Here is a 20,637-nt window from a genome sequence, read left to right on the forward strand (position 1 = left end):
ACAGAACCCTGAACAGTAAAGCAGCTAAATAAGTGGTCACAGTTTCTTCTTATATAAAGCATTATCTTTTCGGTGCAAGTTAAATGGATGGGGCTTGTGTAGCGTTGGATTTTAGTTGGGATAGCATTGGAATTTATCTATTTACTTATAGCATCAGTTTTTGTCTGAATTATTTTGTAGGCAAGCTGAAGCATGCTGTGCAAACCAAGAATTAGAATGTGATGATAGGAGATCACAGAGAAGGCGAGAAGAAAGAGCTGCATACAAAGAAAGAGAAGCTTATGATCAGTCTTCGTGGCATCATCATAATGCATCACAAAGAGACTGGAAATGGGAAAAGGATGATTACATTAGTCCTAGACAAGGAAAATTTTCACACTCTCAGAGGAACCTTAATATGAACAGGCATCCAGGTGGTCCAAGGGGGCGCTCTGGGTGGCACCAAAATGTTTCAGGAAGCCCTTCAAATCGGCATAACTATGGGAATTCTGGAAGTGTTTGGCATCCAAGTGGGCGAGGAGGAGCAACATTAAATTGGCATCACAGTGGCAGGGGGAGAAATTCTACTTGGCACTCAGAAGGGAATTTTTCTAGCTGGAATTCCAAGGGTTATGGAGGAAACTGGAAGTCCAATCCTCATGGTGCAAATAGCTGGAATTTTGGAAGCTCTGGAGATGCATATTCATTAGAGCCAGTTAAATATAATATGGAAAGGTATACATGGCAGTGGCAGGAGAAGGACGTTATTGATGTTCTGCCATACAGAGATCGAAGTAATAGGACTGACTCACTTGATTTTACTAGTGATAAACTTCCAAGTGAGGGAGCATTGGATTTTGGTACTTCCAAGCAACCAGAAAACAAAATTTCAAGAAACAATGGAAAAAGTGGGAGTCCTTCCAGAGATAAAATACATCGCTGGACTCCCTACCCATCCCAGAAAGCTGCAGAGCAGCAACCATGGTCTGAAGAGAATGTTTCTAAAACTCCAGATAAAATGGATTCTGTGTTTATACCTTTTACTGAAACATCAAGTAAGGGAAAAACTTGTGAAGCCAGTGTGAGCCTCCCAAAACTTAAAAAATGGGAAGCATCTTCCCGTTCTAATGTAACCTCAGATTACCTTGATTCTTGCAAGGTAGCGAAGGACTGTTCCAGTGATGAAAAACCTGACAAAGATGATGGCAGAAGTAGTAGGATGCCATTGCTGAAATCTCCTCTTCTGAATATCACAGACATGAAGTTGTCTTCCCAAAAGCAAGACGCAAAAAATCTCTTAAAAAATGTCAGGCTGCTGTTATCCTCAACTGCTAGTGAAGAGCAGAACCATTTGAATGCACTCAACTTGGAAACCAACAACTCCCCCTCTTACTCATCAAAGCTGCGTGGTGCATGTGCAGTTAACTCGCGAGGCAACAAAGACAGTGATCTTGGGGAGCCTGCTAATAACTTGAGTGAAGCAGAACAAAAATCCAAAGATGTTCAATCCAACCACTCATTGCAAAATGCTCCCGTAAGCTCTTGTAAGAATACAAGTGATCAGAATATGGAAGAAACTGAGAAAGTATCACCAAATAACAAGTTCAGACTAGATTCCCTAGAAGATGTGAGTGATGATGAATTAACAGGAAGCGAGAAGTCAGGAGCAAGAGCTGAAAAGCTGAGTCGTTCTGTTAGTTCTTGTTTACCCTGTGACACTGCAGAAGGTAAACCTGCTGCCTCTGAAAAGGAAGTTGATGAAAAGCCATCTGCTCTAAGTATTGCTTCTGCTGATCTAAAAGATTCTGCATTGCAGGTGGAATCGACAGTTTCTCCATCAAGCAATCAGGACAACTTGCATGTAGGTTTGAAAACCTCCTCCCAGGAAGAAGGGGATGAAGAGCGTGTCAAGTCACATGCTCACTTTGAAATGGAAGGTTTTGAAAATCCTTCAGATCACGATCTGCAGAAAGGAGGAAGCCAATCAGTAGGCCTCCTCCTTCCTGATTTAAGCAAACTTGGCCTCCCTGCCTCTCTGCAAAGAGATCTAACACGACATATTAGTCTGAAGAGCAAAGTGGGAGTACATCTTCCAGAGCCCAATCTGAATAACGCACGACGCATTCGGAATGTGAGTGGCCATCGGAGAAGCGAGACTGAGAAAGAGTCAGGGCTTAAACCCACCCTCAGGCAAATTCTTAGTGCTTCCCGGCGAAATGTCAACTGGGATCAAGTCATCCAGCAAGTAACCAAGAAGAAACAGGAACTTGGCAAAGGTTTACCAAGGTTGGTAGCTTTCAAGTCTAACCATGTCTGTGTTTGTTTAGGGGAGAGGGTTGTTTTTCCCCAGGTCTTAAGAGAATGCCAGAATCCTAAAACTAGGACTTCAGAATGAAGCGTTCTAATACAGCTGTCTTTTGCATGTGCAAATACTTGGCATTTTTGTGATTGCAGCTGTGGAAGCCTTTTCACAAATGAGCAACAGTAGTTTGCTGCTCAGAAAAGGTTCTGGTCAGTTCATAATCATTGCTTAACATCTGACTATGGACACTAGCAACACATTTGCATTTCAAGTTCTAGTAAGTGGAAGAATGTAAAAACAGAATGAACAGACCTTCTGCATGCTATCTACATTTTTAGAGTCCCTAAAAGCTAATGTTTTGGGTTTTTTTTCTGACTTGTAGATCATGCTGTCAGTTCTTAGCAACAAAATATGATTTTGTGATACACAAAAGCAATTACATTGCCACATAAGATAGTGGTGCAGAATACCAGTGTAATCTCGTAAAACAATAATGTGCAACTAGGGAAGGGGGAGTCTTTTTTCAGCTGGTTTCTTACATGTGTAATTATTTTTCTTTTTTTCTTGTTAAAGGTTTGGTATAGAAATGGTGCCTCTTGTTCAAAATGATCAAGAGGGTCTAGAACTCACTGAAGAACCTGATCTGTCTACTTTGGAAGGATTCCAGTGGGAAGGGATTTCCTTAGCAGTGCCTGGATCAGCCAGAAAACGTAGCTTTTCTGAAAGCAGTGTCATTGCAGACAGAAACCCTTCCACTTATAGTTTCTTCAGTGAAGAAGCCAAAACAAGACAAAGCAAGGAAAGGCAAGTAATTGCAGCCAGCCACTCACATTGCATAACATCTGCATATGAGGCAAGAGCTGACATTGAGGCTGACTTGAAACGGGAGACCTCTTCTCTTCCTTTATCACCATTTATGTCGGAAAGAACTGAGACTACTGGAAGGAGACACAGCCTACAGGCGACCTGTGAGGTTGCAGGCCTCATAAAACAACAGCAGGAGACCCCAGATAAGAGAACACCTCTTCTTGAAAAGCAAAATGTACTGGAAATCTCAGAAGAGAATACTCTGATCTCAAATGATGTACTTCTTGCAGTGTCTAATAACATAGATGCAGCTACAGACAGTAGTTGCACATCTGGTACTGAGCAGAATGACAGCCAAGGGATTGGAAAGAAGCGAAGAGCAACAGGAGTAAGTGTACAATTTTTGTGCAACTTTGGTATGCTGAAATATGTTATTTCCATGACAGGGGTTATGACCACCTTGGAATGATATCTGTAAGGAGGGCTTTTTCTTCATTTGGTTGTCTAGTAGATTGATAAGCTCAAGCTAATTAGCTTATTTGACTTAGTTTTTAAGAATCTTTTTCATTTCAGTGTTCTTTTTAGCGCAGGACTTTTGCTTAATCTTTTTAATTAGCAGGAACAGCAAATGCTCTCTAATTTGGTAATTGCTACACTATGCTAGTAAACAAGATTTGTTAAAATATTTAAAAATTATGTACTTTAAATGAGGTAAAAAATATTAAAGATCTAAGCCATAACTTTCATCTGAATTTGTTTCATTGTCTCCAATCAAAATAATCAGACTGGTTTTGTTATATGCAGAAAGTAAGAATTTTAATTCCTTGGTGATTTCATTCTTTACACTGTCAATTAAATCTGTGAAACAGAAAATTGGAACCACGTGTATTATTGAACATCTGATCATGTAGAAGGCTGCCTGCTTATTTAATATTTCATCCTAGTTGACATGAAAATATTGGCACCCACTTTGTTACCCTCCCTACTTCTAAGAGGAGAGGGAAAGACAAATTATGTGAAAATGTACAGAGTTGTATATTTTCTTCCCTGTGGGTACAAGTGATGCTTCTTGAGAATGTGATTGTTTGATTTCTTGATTTAGGCAAAATTGCCATTGCAACTTCTTTTAATAAAGGTGTTTTTTGTTTTGTGTTTTTTTCTTTGTAGGAGGGATCTTCTCCTGAAATCCCCAGTCTAGAAAGAAATAATAAAAGAAGAAAAATCAAAGGTAAAAAAGGTGAGTGACTGTCATGAATATATTTGTCTAGGATAGAGGTTACAAATACATAGTAGTATTCTGACTTGGCTAAAATGGCAGTTCCTTAATGTTACTTTGGTGCTTCTTGGCTCTTACTGAAGATTATAGGGTGTACTCCTATCAGGCCTGCGAGACCTGTAAGATTAGAGCCAGAGCAACCAGGTACAGTGAAGTGCCTTCTCTCTCTATCGTGCTGTGGGAGTCCTGACTTCCAGAGAGCTACTGAAATTCAAAGCAGTGGAAGAACCCACTGGTACATTCCTCTCTAAATAATGTTCTAATTTTTCCATTTTACTGTCCAAGATGCAGAGGAACAGGGGTTGACATTTCTGGATTCTTCCCAATTTGTACCATTGCCTAAAAAGCCTTTTGTATCTCTTAATACCTGTTGGTGGCTTGCTCAAAAGTATACTTGTTTAGAGGCATTCAGGATGAGCCCTGACTTAATGAAGTTGTCCCTAGTGTTGCCTTCTACTGTCACCATAACACATTCTTCTCTAAAGAGTCCCATGTTAATGTCAGAGGTTGTTTCTAAGAGACTTCCTTCCTGCTTGCAGTTCATGTTCACAGTTGCACAGATGGGACCTGTGTTTTCCCCCGCTCAGGGGAAAGCATCTTGCTGCCACTCCTGACAGAAGTTATGAAGGGAAAAGAACATCCATCACTCCATTTTAGTTCAGTAGTTCAGCTTTTGTGTTCTTCTTCTGGATGTTCTTACCAGAAAACTTGTACAGGAGCCACTGAGTCACCTGGGCTGTGTTCAGTTTTGACTATTCCTGCCCTGAATGTAATTGAAATTAATATGGAATGCCTCATTCCTTCCTTCCTTCTCCTCATTAAAGAAAGCAGCTCTGATCTTGGCATTAGACAGGCCTTTTTCAAAAAAATCTAACCTGTCTATATCACCACATAGCAAAACTAATTATCTGTCTTTTAGGAAGAATAGTTTCTTTGGGAGCTCAATCATTACATCACCGTCTGGGAGCTTTAGGACCAGAAGCTTAGTTTTCTTAACTAAGCTACAAACACAACTTTCAAATGTTCCATTTCTCTCTCTCTCTTTTTTTTTTTTTTTTTAATTTTCTTATTTTCTATTGAGTTGTTCAGAATGCAGGGCAGTTAATATGGGTCTTGTAGGAGCTAGTTTTTCCCTATGTGAAAAGGTATTTTTTTATCAGCCTGTATCTTCAATGACTACTGTCTATAACAGAGACTACTACTCTAATACTGCATTTGACATAGAGCAAAGTAATGAAAAAGACTTTTCTATCACTGTATCATTGTGTAAATCTTCTAAAAGAAACTATAACCTGAATGAAGCTGAGCAGTGCACAGACTGAAACTTAATTGGCTTGAAACATCTCTGTAGTGAAATCTTTGAAAAAGGAGGATCTTTTATTGAGTACAGAGCTTGGAAACTGTTGTGAGATTGCAAATGCAAGTCTCGCTGCCCAAATGCTATCTTGGATAGTACGTGGTTTTAGCATTTGTTTCCTTTTGTCTTCATATGTCTTTTCATGGCCTCTGAATTAACTGAATAACTTATTTCATGTTTAGTTTAAGTTAGTCTCTGCCTTTTTGATTACATTAATGAAAATTGTGTACTTGTACTTTATATGTATTTATACTTCAACAAAAGATCTTTGTGGAAGAGGGTGACTTCTTTTGTTCAATAAATTAAGTCAATGCTGGCAAAACTGCAATTAAAAAAAAGTTAATAGGGTCAAAGTTGAGATCCCATAAAGAGAAATTCTTGATTTTACTCTTCTTCCATGTAATACATGAATGTTCCTGTGTGTACTCTTCAGCCTCTTCTGCAACTATTAATGCTTGACTTAATCTATGTTTTCACATTCAGAGGTGATAGTATTTAGTGATCACGTGTAATTTATTTCAATGTATTGCCATATACAATTATTGCTAAATTATATGTTGTGTGGTTGTGTTTTTTTTTTTTTTTTTTTTTTTCAGAACGTTCTCAGGTAGACCAGTTGTTGGCTATTTCACTGAGGGAAGAAGAATTAAGCAAGTCCCTGAGTAGCGTGGACAGCAGTCTCTTGCAGGCTAGGGCTGCCCTGCAGGCTGCATATGTTGAGGTTCAACGGTTCCTTGTATTAAAGCAACAGGTAACAGTAGGCTTTTGAGATTGTCTGACCTAGAAGTTAGCAGCCTGAGAAGCTGCCTTAAGTAGAATTTATTTAAATCACTACTTTTTTTGCAGATAACAATGGAAATGAGCACACTGAGAAGCCAGAGAATCCGGATTTTGCAAGGGCTACAAGGTAGGACATACTAACAAACTACAGCAGTGGAATGCTAACTTGCATGTTCTTTGAACTTGGTGTCTAGTAAAAATTGCATGTAACTAGAGTTGATTCATTTAAAATGTGGAACAAAATGGAGGGCTTTCCATATTTAAGTCTTTATTGTTCAGGTATGATCTGTTGTCTTTGGTAATGTTGTATAGTGGTTGTCTTGCACTTTTTTCTCTTCCTTATCTGTTTGCCAGAAAAAAAAGAGCTCTTGGAACCACTGACTTTTATTGCAAGAATCTGTAAGTTATGAATGTGTTTTTGTTCTTTTTTTTTTCTTCACCTCTTTTGCCATTAGAAACATATGAACCTTCTGAATTGCCAGAGCAACTTTCCAGCAGTGTCTCAAGTGAGAGAAGAAATAGCAAATCTCAGGTGGCAGCTGATTTGATTCCTGCGGGCTCCTTCTTGCCCCTTTTGGACACTTTGTCTCCTTTACCTCCACTGGGAGCTTCTGTTCGTGTCAACACACCAACACCATTCCAGTCATCCTCTAGCCTCACACTGACTACTCCTGCAGACTCCTCAGTACAAGTTAAACGAGAACCCGTGTCTCCAAAAGGCTCGGAAGAAAATATGAATTGTGTACTCGAGAACTCTTTATGTGTTTCACGAACAGAAGTTGTAGAGCAGAAGGAAGGTATGTGTGGCTTTTATTTGCTTTAAAAATAGTGATAAGAAAATGTGGGAAATGTTTTTTTTTTTTTTTTTTCCCCAGAAGAATACAAGTTGGGTGTCAAACCCGCAGCCTGTTGTGCAGGAATAAACTCCCGTAGGCTTGTGTAGTCCTTTTGCAACTTAATACTCTTAGAAGGTGGGACCATCCTTACAACATATCCAGATGGACTCCATTTTTTAATTGTTAAATACATGCAAATTGTCTTTTTCTCAGAAATCTAAAAGCATTCAGTCAGACAGTGACTTAAATGATTTGCCCCATTCCTTTGATTCTGTGTACACAGGTAAACATATTATTTCCTAGCTATATTTTTTTTAAAGGATGGATAGCTAATTGAAATAGCATATCTGCTTGTGTACCTATCCTTTAAACACATAGGAGTATGTGCTTTACGTGCACATTTAAGTATAAACAGAAAATTGCACGGAAAGCAAACTTTGAATAAATATTTATTGCTGTGGAGATCAAATATAACACTAGTCTCTTTTCTTCAGAAGAGATCAGCCAGAACAATTCTGTGTATCCAGTTATCTCTGCAACCATATCCCTGTCAGAACTGGCAGCTTGTTTCCAACAAACTAATCAAAATGTTCAGAAGCCTGCTGAGGACAGGGGAAAAGATGGAATTTCTGAAAATCCTTCTCATTCGTTGTCTGATTTCAGCAAGAGAGAAGCAAGTGATAAAGTGGCTGAAAGCTTTTTGCTGGATCAGTGTAGCACCTCACTTCCAGATCGTTCAGTCCTTCCAGAAATGCCCATGGATAAAACCCCCAAACTGTCAGCAGATGTGTCTGAACAACAGACAGCAAACACTGTAGTCCCCGCAGAAAAAGGGAACAGGAGGAGAAGAAAGTTAAGGAAAAAGAAAACTCTGAGGGCAACTCATGTGCCAGAGAACAGTGACACAGAACAGGATGTAAACGACCCTAAGCCCATCCGGAAACTCAAGAGTGGAAAGGTTTCTAAAGGAGAAAAAGTCACTACATCCACTCCTCCAAAGCAGGAGAATGGAGCTACTGCTCAAGCAACAAGAAACAGAGATGAGAACGATAGTGATGCTTCTCTGGAACTAGTGGAAATTGCAACGCCACAATGCGAGGTGGTTGACATTGGTTCATCAGAATCAGGAGATGAGAAACCAGACAGCCCATCAAAGAGGGAGTCACACAGCTCTGTGGACCAAGCAGTCCTAGAGGCATCTTGCTCAGGTTATGATGAAGTGAGCTCTACCAGTGAGATTGGCACAAACTATAGGGATGATGTGAAAAAAAGGTGAGATTAGTGCTCAAAAGCATTAAACAATATAAATATATATTTTTCCTATTCAGAAAGTTTTACAACATCAGTAAGTTTTAATTTAATTCAGAAATGAAATGAGAGAGAATGTCTTCCTCTATATGTCATAAATTAAGTTTGCTTCTTTGATCCTCCAAACAAATGTGTATTGTTCTCTCCCAGTTTCTCTGATAATTGGAACGTGGCCCTACTGCATGGAAACTATATTTTTGAGCTTACCTGTTTTAGGCTTTTTTTCTGCATAGTGCAGAGTCCTGTGTTCTGGAGTATTACTTATACCATTGTCTTGTCTTAAAATGAGCAAAGTCTAATCTTTCTGCTCTTATTTTCTGTGTTACAGTGTAGCTGAGACACAGACTTCAATATCATCACTAAGAGGATCAAAGAACTCATCTGGTATATCTTTTAAGCTTTTAATCTTGTACTTTTTATGATATATTGCAAGAATTCCAGTTATGTCTAGATCAAACTGCTTCTAGAGGAATTTAGCCCTGAAGGCAAAAACCTGCACTAAAAAAACTGAAGTGTGAAGTGATAAATGCTCACTTACCCTGTCCCTTGTTGAATGCTTTGTGCCTTGAGTCCTTACCGCCCCATTCCACACAAACACTTCTACACAGTCTCCATAGAGCTGTCAGATAAAAACTAATACAATCCTTTAGTTATTTGAAAGATCTTTCTGGACTTTATATTATACAAAGATCTTTCTGGTATTTTATATTACATTGTGCTACTTACAGGCTCTGGCTGAGAACTGCAGTGAAATCTGACTATAAAGATGCTGAGCCCCCATAATAGTTCTGCTGTTTGGTAACACAAAGAAACAGTGTTTGCTTGAGTTCGTTCATGTAATCAGAGTACATGTGTCTCTATCCTGCAGAAGTGTCGTCAGAGCCAGGTGAGGATGAAGAACCTACAGAGGGGAACTTTGAAGGACACCTGGCTGCAGTGAATGCTATTCAGATTTTTGGGAATTTATTGTACACCTGCTCAGCAGACAAAACTGTTTGTGCTTACAATCTGGTTGTAAGTAAGGTTGTGACGTTGGTTTAAGAGTAATTCCAGTCACAAGGTTGCAACTCTGTTTTTATAAAGCCTTATTATGTAATTAAGGAAGTAGCAGCTCTTTTGAGTGCTTAAATTTTTTACTCTTTTTCTTCAAACTTCTCTTCCTCTCCCCTTCCACTGTTTCACCCCATGAGAGGGGTAAGAGGACATTGTTGCATGTCCTAATGTTTTTGTTAGCTCTCCCACACTGCTCTGTAAGATCACAGAATGGTTGAGGTTGGAAAAGACCTCTGGAGATCATCTAGTTCAACCCCCCTGCTCAAGCAGTTTTCCCTAGAGCACATTACCTAGCATTGTGTTGAGATGGCTTCTGAATACCTCCAGGGTAGGAGACTCCACAACCTCTCAGGGCAGACTGTCCTGAGAGATATTACAGACCTTTAGTTTGACAGACCCTATACTTTGCTTTCTAGAGCAGGAAGTGTGTGGCTATCTTTGAAGGACATACTTCGAAAGTGAACTGCCTCCTGGTCACTCAGACGAATGGGAAGAATGCTGCACTCTACACTGGTTCAAGTGATCACACTATCAACTGTTACAATATCAAGGTACTCAAAGTCTGCGGTGATTAACGTATACTGATTTTTTATGTAATGTTTCTTTGCAAATATAAATGAAACAAGCGTTTTAAACACTGAGCTGGGCATGAACTTCACTTTATACCTCAATAGAGGAGAGCAGAGAAAAAAAAACAAAAAACAAACATTTAGTGATTTTACTGGTGCAATCTTTTGATCCTTTGTCTAGTTCATTATTGCAGTTTTTGCCAGAATAACATGATCGGATCTCAAATATTGGGAACACTAATGTGCAGGACAGTTGTTTGACTGTGAATACTGAATTTGCCTTAATTGTGTTTGTAACTTCATTGCTTATGTAAGATGCAGCTCTCTGTAGATCAACTATTGAGAGAACAGGTGGAAGAGCATTCTGGGGCTTTTTGAAACTGGATTTCAAAGGAGAAGCTATAGGAAAGGTTGTCCAACATGCAGATGCAAGGACTAGAATCATAGAATCATTAAATATCTGCTTCAGGTGGCAAACTGCCAGAGGTTTTGACTCTTAAGCTGGTGATTCATAGTAGTTTCCTGTAGAGAGAACTTCATGGGCATTTCTTGAACTCAAGTGTGTAACGGTGTGTTTTTCATGTATGGCCTAAACTTGTATATACATTTGAGGTTGTGATTAGAAGAAAGCTTTTAGGGCTATAACTGGTTGATGTCATCAAGTCTCAAAGATGGGAGTGAGCTGATTAAAATCAGAATCTAACTGCCAGGTGACAGCAGACACTGAGATGTTTTTCTCCTACTTTGCTAGTTCAAAAAATGTGGCTGATGGGTGAAAATTATTGTTAAGGCTTTTTTTTTCCCTCAATTGTTTGGAAAACTTTCAACAATTCTTTCTATTGCCAGACCAAAGAATGCATGGAACAGTTTAAATTGGAAGATCGAGTGCTCTGTTTACACAGCAGATGGCGAATCCTTTATGCAGGCCTTGCTAACGGCAATGTAGTTACCTTCAGCATAAAGGTTAGTTTGTTCAAATATTGGCATCTAAAAGCCTGTTGTGATGCTGTTTCTCTCCACTTTTTGTTTATTTCATTTCTTTCTCTTGAGTAGTAAGTATATTTGTAATTAAAGTATTTTGGTATAAGTGGTTATTTTTGGCCCCGCGTTTTGGCCCTTGATTTTGTTAGTGCCTAGAGTTGTCCCATCTCCCCTGTCTTCCAGTTGCCTTTCTCTTAACTGCAGCGGTGATGTCATATTTTTCTTAGTGATACTAAGGTTCCACCTAGTCTACCAGTTGTGCGTTATGAGGATTTGCTGACAGAGATGATTATTTGTGAATCTTCCTGTGAATCCTTTCTTGCCTGTGAAAGTAGTGTGAGAGACTTGAATGTGTTGCTGCTTTGACCTGCTCCATTTACAGTTTTAGGGACTTGTTTGTATGAGTTTCTAGCAAAGAAGCCTAAACAGCAGCCCTGATATTTAAAAGAGAATAAAAATTGTTTAAGTGAATTATTACTCTGATTATTCTTTTTATGGAGCCTTGACTAATTTCTCAAATTTATCCTTTCTTTACTTTTTATGCCCAAGTTTTATGGATCTACTAAGCTTTCTTGACTTGAGTATTAATGTCCTAGCGGAATATCTTAAATTGTCTTCAGAAAACTCTTATCTTATATCCATTGTGAGGGAAAAAGTCTTTCTTACTATAAAATCATTTGCTTTTTAAGTACTGTGAAATATCCTAGAGGCTTTGATTTCATTAATGAACTTTGAGAAGAGATGCATGTGTGTGCTCATGTGTGTTTTTCTCTCTAAATACTACTTTCTGCTTGTTTTAATTCTGAAGGAGGACTTACTGGACTTTTGCTCAATAATTAAGGTGGTTGTTTTTAAATACAGAAAATCAAAGCCCAACATTAGGAGTTATTTCCTCAGTTTGGAAACTTAGTTGTTAAGATGTAACTCCTACCACTGTTGATGCAGTGTTACTGATCTGAAATCAGATACTATACCAAGTACCTCACAGAAAGGACTCAGCAGTCTACAGTCAGTGTCATAGCAAAGTTTTAATTCTTAAATACAATTTTTTCTTCCCCTAACAGAACAACAAGCAAGTTGACACCTTTGAATGCCATGGCCCTAGAGCAGTGAGCTGCCTAGCCACAGCTCAGGAAGGAGCACGCAAGTTGTTGGTAGTGGGCTCCTACGACTGCACCATCAGTGTGCGAGATGCACGGAATGGGCTGCTTCTCAGAACTCTGGAAGGTCACAGCAAGACTATACTCTGCATGAAGGCAAGTGTCTCCAAAAATACGTTTTTGACAAAAAATTCATAGAACTGTTCTTCTTTTACTTCTTCATCTAATAGTGAGCAGATCATGGTAGGGAATAGATTATTTCTGTACCTTAAATAATAAAAACTGAGAAATTTGGTAGGAAAACTCTGTCTTGCTGCCATGTCTCATGTTCCCATCATAAATGCTGATATTTGTGTGAATGCTTATTTCATGTTGTTAGATGATTCAGGGAATCTTTTAATTTGAGTTCCCTGAAATGGGAGAATATAGGGAAAGTTGGGGAAAAGGTGAAGGTAGCTTTCACATACTTTGATTGTACAAACCTCTTTGGAAATCAGGGAAGAAAAATGTAACTCTGGAAAAATATTTTTCATTTTTAACAGAAGAATCACTATTCATTCTAGTCTAAATACAGTCTTTACATAAATTGTGGTTATTTACAGGCTAGGCTTGGAACTTTTAATCTGCTGAGCATGGATGTATTTTAGGACACTGGTAAAAGGACTTCGTTACTGGTATAGCCTTCTGTCCTCACAGCATCACATATATCACATTTCAGATAATGTGACTTGTTTATAATTGTTTTAATTGTATTGTTCTAAATGAGATAAGCATGCCCACTTAATGATTTCTTTATTGTTTAGCCTGATAGATGTAACATGAAGTGTCTGAGGTTACAGATTGGAATATAAGTTTGTCTGTCTGCTTTGCTCAGACCACAGTCATCTACAGATAGGGGAGGACTGTTCTGTAAATTTTGTTTATCTTTGAAATGATGCAGTGGCACAGCCTTCGCCCTGTGAACTCTGTCCAGCTTGAGTGTCAGCATCCTGTGGTCCCTCTGTGATCCACAGTGGATCTGTTGAGCTTCCTTTCTATACTAGTACTTGTCAGGAGCACTGTCTTAAGTTTCCAAAGTGCACCACGGATTCAGTATTTCCAGGAAGCATTGGGCTTTTTTGTGCATGTGGGGAGCTGTATTCTGCATTCAGTTCACTGGGTCTCTGATCTGCTTAGCTGTCCTTGATAACAGTCCATGGGTAGGATGACATAGCCTGGTGGGCTGCAAGTTAACAGTGTCTAACTCCAATTGTGAAGTAGCAGAAGTCAGCGTTAAGGTAGCTTAGAAAATTTTCTAGTTCTTACATGAAGAACCATGTGTACATTTTTTCATACTCAGTTGATTTTTTTGGGCCTGCCAGATACAGGAAATATTATGGTGCAGATTCAAACTGAGCAGCACCTGAATCCTTTGCTTGCCCATTTTCACATCTGCTACAGAAATAAAGAATATTCTTTTTATTTTTTGAAAGGTCGTGAATGATCTGGTATTCAGTGGTTCCAGTGATCAGTCTGTCCATGCCCACAACATTCATGTAAGTCTCATATATGAAGTTGGAATGATTTCTGCTGTTAAGACAGTGAAAACTGTCTATAATGTCTACTGACTGTGCTATAAAGTTGGTATTTTCAAAAATTCTGAATGTTAGTGGAAAAAATACCTTTCAGAAAAGGTAGTCATATGATTTTGTTAATGTGACAAAGCACTATAGTAATTAAGGGGGGAAGTAGAGGGTAAAATACCTTGGGAAATACCCATTAAACTTGATGATTCTTGTAATATGACATACAGCACCCTTTTATCTGGGGATCTTGGTTTTACAAATATTACTACAAAGGGGCTGATAATGTGGAAAGGGTTTTTGTAGCTATGCAATGAGTGAGACTAAAACTTACCACAGCTTTACTTAGATTCCCCCCAAAATTGTTTATTTCTCAGTATTTAGCTAAATTTGCTCAATGATTTTTTTGGCTACATAAATACTCCTAGTACTAATAGCAGAGTACCATTTGCAGGATAGGTGGGAACAAGTAGCTAATGATGGAAAGAGAGGAAGAAGTCTCTTCATAGTGGCATGCATTTCTATTGGACTGGAATGTCTTTTTGTTAAGCAAAGAAAAGGATAAATCGTATTTGATCATGATTTAGAAGTGCTTTCACAGGAAGTCTGATAAAAGGTGTTTCTGTTCTGTGGTGAGCATTGAAGCTAGCTACCCTATCAATGTATAACTAAAATTGTTCTGTTTAATTTTGAAATATATATTGTCTCTGCATTTTCTTGGCACAGACTGGAGAACTGGTACGGATCTATAAAGGCCATAACCACGCAGTAACAGTTGTGAACATTCTGGGGAAAGTGATGGTGACAGCATGTCTAGATAAATTTGTTCGTGTTTATGAACTACAGGTAAGAGAATAGCTGGTTATTACTGAAATTTATATAATGTGTTAATGGTTTCAGGGTCAAATGTAGAGGTCATCTTTGTGCTTACAGTTCTCCAGCCCATTGATTTTTTTCCCGTTGCTCAGAATTAATTTGGTTTTACCAGCCGAAATACATGGTTTTAAAAGAGCTTAACCTAAACCATTTTTTCAGAGCTTGGGTTATCCAAGGGTTATGACAGCCCAGAAAAGTGGGCAAATGTTAGTTTTGTCTGTTTGAGAAACCAAGTGCTTGGTTGGACAGAAAGGGTTACAGAAGTAATGCAAGTAAAATAGTGAGCTTTCCTAGAGGCTACAAAGCTTGGAATCCACCAGCGGGGGCATGGGTTGCTACTCAGGAAACTTTTTTAGGAAGCATCATCATTTGCTGTGAAAAATACATATTAACTGTCATGCCATTAAATGCCTGTTTCTGTTTCTTTCAAGTCACATGACCGCTTGCAAGTCTATGGAGGCCACACAGACATGATCATGTGTATGACCATCCATAAGAGCATGGTAACTTCCTTCTTCTTACTGGGTTGTTATATCCACGCGCATATAGACAGTTTTATTTTTTTCGGATAATGAAATCAACTTGCTCTCTAACTAAGACAGAGGTATTTAGAAGTGGCAGCTAAAAATCTGCTACAGAAGCTTTGTATTTATGTAACAGTATTGTCAGGGGGAAAATTACCTTCTAGCTTACTGTCATTTTAAAACAGTAGTTCTGTTTACAATTATGATTACAATGAAGAATATAGAAATAAATAGTAAAATATTTCCTCTTTTCAAGCATCAGTTCTGTTTGTTGTCTATGAAAGACAGTGAAACAGATGCTAGAGAAAAACTTCACTTATGGTCAAATCTAGTAACCCTTCAAAGGACTTAGGCAAAGTTAGGCAATGGACTTACGTGTACAGATTCTGTCATGTGTCTGCACTGCAAGATAGGATTCTGAAGTACTTCTAAATAAATACTTCGATGAAATAGTCATTAAGCGCACTTACTTGCCTGATGTGTAGGAATTTCCTAACTTTTTTCTGGATTATAAAATAAAAGGGTATAATAGTTATCTGTAATAACAGAAATTATCTATGAATTGGAATACCTATAGCACTAGCTTCACTTCTCATGTGAGTGAGATGAAGAGCTAAGTGCATCCAGGCTATGTGCTGACAGTCTGAGACTGGAACTCTCCCACACTAATAGTCTGTTTGGGGCACTCTGAAATCAGAGAAGTGATCAGAGAAGATGAGCAGCTTTTGAAGAGTGAAGGACAATAATTTTCTGTAATAGTGTAAGAAGTACTAAGTAAGTCTCTTACCCAGAGCAGATTGGCAGTTATATTCCAGTGATGAGTTTCCAGTAGGCAGAAAGACTTGAAATAAACAACAAATTAAATCTTCATCTTCTAGAGTTTTCTGTATTATGTGAAGACTTGGTTTTATTAATTAATCTTTATTGTAGTACAAGAATCTTCTTTCTGAGAATCTGATGTTCTTGCTCACCTTTCCACACCATCCTTTTTTTTATATTCATTTAACCAGTTAAGCCCTGGAAGTATATTTAATGTGACATTTATACATAAGATTCTTTGCTTTTCTCCACTTCAGTGGCTAGTAACATTGTATTTTTGTTTTCTGAACTCTTACACAAATAATAATATCAATGATAGAAAATATGGAAATATTTCTTATTCATTAGTAGTTTTTTTATAAGCTATAAACGCAAATCTCAAAAGAATTAACTTAGACACATTTTAAAAATTTGGAAACCTTGCACGTTGATATTTTGTTGTTCTTCTCCTAACATACTGAAGCTTCTTTCAAAATTTGACTTCATTTTTTCTATTATTCCCAACTTGCTTCAAAAATATTTCTTTTACAGATCTACACTGGATGCTATGATGGCAGTGTCAGAGCTGTGAGGCTTAATCTCATGCAGAATTATCGTTGCTGGGTGAGCAAAATGTTTTTAGCCTTGCTTTGTTGCAATTTTTAACCTAATTTTCTGGAGGTGGTCACTAGTCAATCTTGGATAAATTGAGCTCTAATTTACTATAACTCAGTCTTTTACCTATATATATATATCATATATATATCATCATGACCTTTTTATGTGTGTGCTTTGGGGCAAGTCAATAATAGGGTCTTAAATTATTTTTCTTTTGTGCAGTCTTTAGATAGTGGCATGTAATTCTTTAAAACATTACAAAAAAAAATCCAGCTGAGTGACACAGAAAAACTATTTTACTTTGCTAAGTAAGTTCAATTAAATTTCCAATGGCTTTGTCTAAGATAAATTTAAATTCTGTAAAGGCTAAGTTCCTTTCTTCCTCCTTCCATTCTTACTGATGGCATACGTTTGGCTAGAGGCAGTAAGAATCTCTGTAAAATGTAAATTAAAAGAAGAGACCACTGAGAATAACAATGGAATAAGAAGGTTAAAAGTTATAGGAGGCATGTGTGTGAGCAGTCTTGACAGAATATTGCTGAGGTGCAAGAATAAAAGCATTAACTAAAGTTCTTTTTCCCTAAGTTATTCTGGCATGTTTTTTCTTCCAGTGGCATGGATGTTCACTGATCTTTGGCGTTGTCGACCATCTGAAACAACACTTGCTAACTGACCACACCAACCCAAATTTTCAGACCCTAAAATGTCGTTGGAAGAACTGTGATGCTTTCTTTACTTCCAGGAAAGGTTCCAAGCAGGTGTGTGGTTGAAATAACATTGTTATATATAGAAAGATAAGAATCCTAACTACCAAGTGCTGTCACCACAAGTGTGGGACTTCTATTTCTCTTGAAGATAGTTAAATTCTTCTATTTGTAATGGGCCTAACTGAATATAGTTACATCATACAAGGCTAATGGGGTTCAGCTTGTGATAGATGAGGAGTGCAGCTGCCTATAACATGGATATGGTAAATTTAAAACATACTGTTCTTAAAATCTTAAATGTAAGTGGTAAAATTCTCAAAATACCAAAAGAAGTTTTGGGAACTATACTCAAGATGTTCAGTTTTTGTGGGATAAGTTTTATTGTTTAAGATGAACAAGCATCAGTTTGAAATATTTTTTTTATTCTTTTAATTTCTATTTGCACACACCCCCTTCATTTTTGTGGATGCTGATGCTGTTTGTTCTTTACATGAGATTGGTTTTATTAGCAGTCTTTGTGTAAATATAAGGCATGAATTTTTGAGGTTTAGAAACTGAGGTTTCTAAAATCTTATGCATTTTGGTGTTGTTATTTTTTGCCTGACTTCTTTGTTTCTTTTCTAGGATGCTGTAGGACACATAGAAAGACATGCTGAAGATGACAGCAGGATTGACTCATGAAGCTTTTCACCTCCCACATTGGGAAGTAATTTTATGTCAGAATTATTCCAAATAACATCAGTTTCTTACTCCAGTCTTTTCTCTTTCTTTTCACACTTGGAATGCAAAAAGGGAGTGGGGCTGAAAAGCCTTGCTACAGAGACTGCAGGTTGTGTTGCACTCTGTAGAAATAAGGTTGGTCTATTAAGACTTGGCCCAAATGTAAGATTCTTGCAAGTTTTTAATTCACTGACAAATAAGAATGTTCCCCCCTCTTGTCTGCCTTGTTTTTTAAAGAAGCTTATTCTTGAGAGTTTTAGGGAAGTACAGAGGGGTGTTTAGAACTTAGATTACAATGGATGCTGGTGTTTGCACACTCAGCTTGAAGCCTGTTAACTGTCTAACTGACATATGACTGTTCTTATGTTGTATCCAGGTTTTTAGATGACTTTAATAAAAATCTGCAAGCCAGAATATCACAAATTCTGACAGTGTAACCTGAGTATCTACTGTACATATTGGCTTTATTCAGAAAAAGGAAAGGTATTTTATGGAGAACTGGAATCAGTTTTTTAATGTTAACTGTAATTTAGTTTTTAATCATTGTCTAAAAATTGCTATAATTGACACAATATATACAGTGACAGACTGCCCTAAATATTACACTTCCTGAGGTATTTCGGTGGTAGAGGATTTTTTTTGTGTTGTTTTGTTTGTTAAAGCAGTCCTTTAAAAGGTATGCCAGTAGCAGCAAAGCATCTCCACTCACATGCTTGCTGATCTTAATCTCATATAGGTCCTAATGTTCGGGAAAGGAGGAACCAGTATCAGCTTTTGTTTCTCAGTTAAATACCAGTATAACCACTACAACTTTGATACAACACCGGAGTTGGATTCTTTATTTTATTTGGAATTCCTGTATCTGCATTGCGTAGCAAACAAATAGAAATTCAGAGGCACTATGTGTCCAAATCATCTATTTCCATGGTATTTTATTTCTGTTGTGAACTGGCTTGATTTGCTTGGGCTATGCTTGGTTCACAAAAAGTCAACTGGAAAGAATGGAGCAGGATTTTAAGGGGTTTTAAAGTCTAAAGCTCTTCAAGCAGAAGCTGGGGATACAAAATGCATATTGCATGTAAAAATCTTGTTTCCAGAAATATACGTAATTTATACAGGGAAGCCAGTGCAGAGGAGAATGTTTCTACTTGTCCAGGTTCCTCTGCAGTTGTCTCTTGGAGTTGCAAACTTGTTCTCATTGGCCTGTGAAGTTCAGTGAAATGGAATTCTTATATTTGTGATGCTCTCTTAAACAGTAAGACAAATCTGGCAAGGACATTTTTGTTCGCTTTTGACTAATTTCCAGCTCAGGATAAAAAAACAGAGGTTTCCTTAAACTGTAACAAAAGGTAAAGAAATTCCAGTGTCAAAACCAAGCTGCTTAAAAACAAATTGAGCGCTTTTCAAACAAATTGCATGACTTTTTCACTGGTATCTAACTTGAAACTTCATATGCCAGCCATAAACCAAATACATTTTATAGCTTAATTCTTTGACTATAAAAAAGCCTTTTAAGGCTGAGACTGTGATTGAGAGAAGCCCATGGATGCTCAGCTCTGCCATCAAATGAAGGAATTTCAGGGCCTTCTCTGAAGCACACAATTTTTATTTTGTCTTAGCACATGAGCATCATTTCTCTGTATTTGCTTGACATATGGATGTTGTTTTTTTCTTGAGTGACAAGAACAAGTTATAGGAACAAGTTACAGTAGCATCCTACTTCAAACACGTAGGAATCCTTGAAGTTCCAGTGCTCTTGTTTTTGAGTATTTTTTGTTGTATTTTTTTATTGTTATTATTTTAATTAAACTGTTTGTAGACAGGAGAAATAAAAACAATATGCGACTTACACCCCAGGCAGTTTTGAGAGTTTTATGTGTTTTTTTGGGGGTAGATTTTTTTATTCTTTTATTTTTGTTATTATTATTATTATTATGTGGATGAAACAATTTGAAAGAATCAAGTTCAGGGAAATCTCTGAGCAGTGTAAATGTTTTCTGATTGCTCTGGAGTCTTCAGGAGTGTTTTCTATCTTTTTTCTTTTCATGGCCTAGAAGCAGAGGGCTGCATGAGATTTAAACCATTTCCAAAATTATTGATATTCAAGAGTTTTTGAACCACAGTAAGGGAGCATGTAAAGGTGTGGGGAAAAAACGATGCGAACTTTTCAAACTATTCTTCATAGGCTGTTATTGAAGTGACGGTGTGGAGCTGTGTGTTCTGAGGACAAGTGTGTGGAGTAGTTGTATTTCATAATTTGTGATTCTTCTCATTCTGCCAGCTGATGACTGTTTTAAGGAACCTGCAAAGATCCTTCTCACTAGGTGTTGCAACAAACGCAGTTATTACACTTTATTTGCATTCCTGATTAGTTAATGGGTTTACCTTTTCTAGTTGGTGTAAAAGCAGACTTCCTCTTCTTGTAGACCATATTTCCTTCTTGGTCCTTGAAAACAGTCCTTCCCAAAAGCCTGGACTTCTGAA

General features: G+C 37.7%; 1 protein-coding gene across 2 annotated transcripts in view; it reads left to right on the forward strand.

The window, feature by feature from the left end:
- Positions 1-18,770, forward strand: part of ZNF106 (zinc finger protein 106) — a 35,644-nt gene extending 16,874 nt beyond the window's left edge. The window contains exons 5-22 of one of the 2 annotated variants that reach the window (XM_084287790.1): positions 181-2,265; positions 2,855-3,476; positions 4,256-4,325; positions 6,318-6,472; positions 6,568-6,628; positions 6,957-7,298; positions 7,832-8,609; positions 8,974-9,029; positions 9,514-9,659; positions 10,115-10,249; positions 11,114-11,230; positions 12,313-12,504; positions 13,821-13,883; positions 14,637-14,756; positions 15,218-15,289; positions 16,661-16,732; positions 17,338-17,484; positions 18,058-18,770. In XM_084287790.1, the coding sequence (XP_084143916.1) occupies positions 181-2,265; positions 2,855-3,476; positions 4,256-4,325; positions 6,318-6,472; positions 6,568-6,628; positions 6,957-7,298; positions 7,832-8,609; positions 8,974-9,029; positions 9,514-9,659; positions 10,115-10,249; positions 11,114-11,230; positions 12,313-12,504; positions 13,821-13,883; positions 14,637-14,756; positions 15,218-15,289; positions 16,661-16,732; positions 17,338-17,484; positions 18,058-18,114 (5,290 nt within the window). In that variant the 3' untranslated portion in view covers positions 18,115-18,770. The remainder of the gene's footprint in view (positions 1-180; positions 2,266-2,854; positions 3,477-4,255; positions 4,326-6,317; positions 6,473-6,567; positions 6,629-6,956; positions 7,299-7,831; positions 8,610-8,973; positions 9,030-9,513; positions 9,660-10,114; positions 10,250-11,113; positions 11,231-12,312; positions 12,505-13,820; positions 13,884-14,636; positions 14,757-15,217; positions 15,290-16,660; positions 16,733-17,337; positions 17,485-18,057) is intronic. The other variant, XM_084287791.1, reaches the window with a different exon arrangement.
- The last annotated feature ends 1,867 nt before the right edge of the window (positions 18,771-20,637 follow it).

This window comes from Netta rufina, assembly GCF_964035555.1.
Source record: "Netta rufina genome assembly, chromosome: 5".
In the NCBI taxonomy this organism is placed as follows: domain Eukaryota; kingdom Metazoa; phylum Chordata; class Aves; order Anseriformes; family Anatidae; genus Netta; species Netta rufina.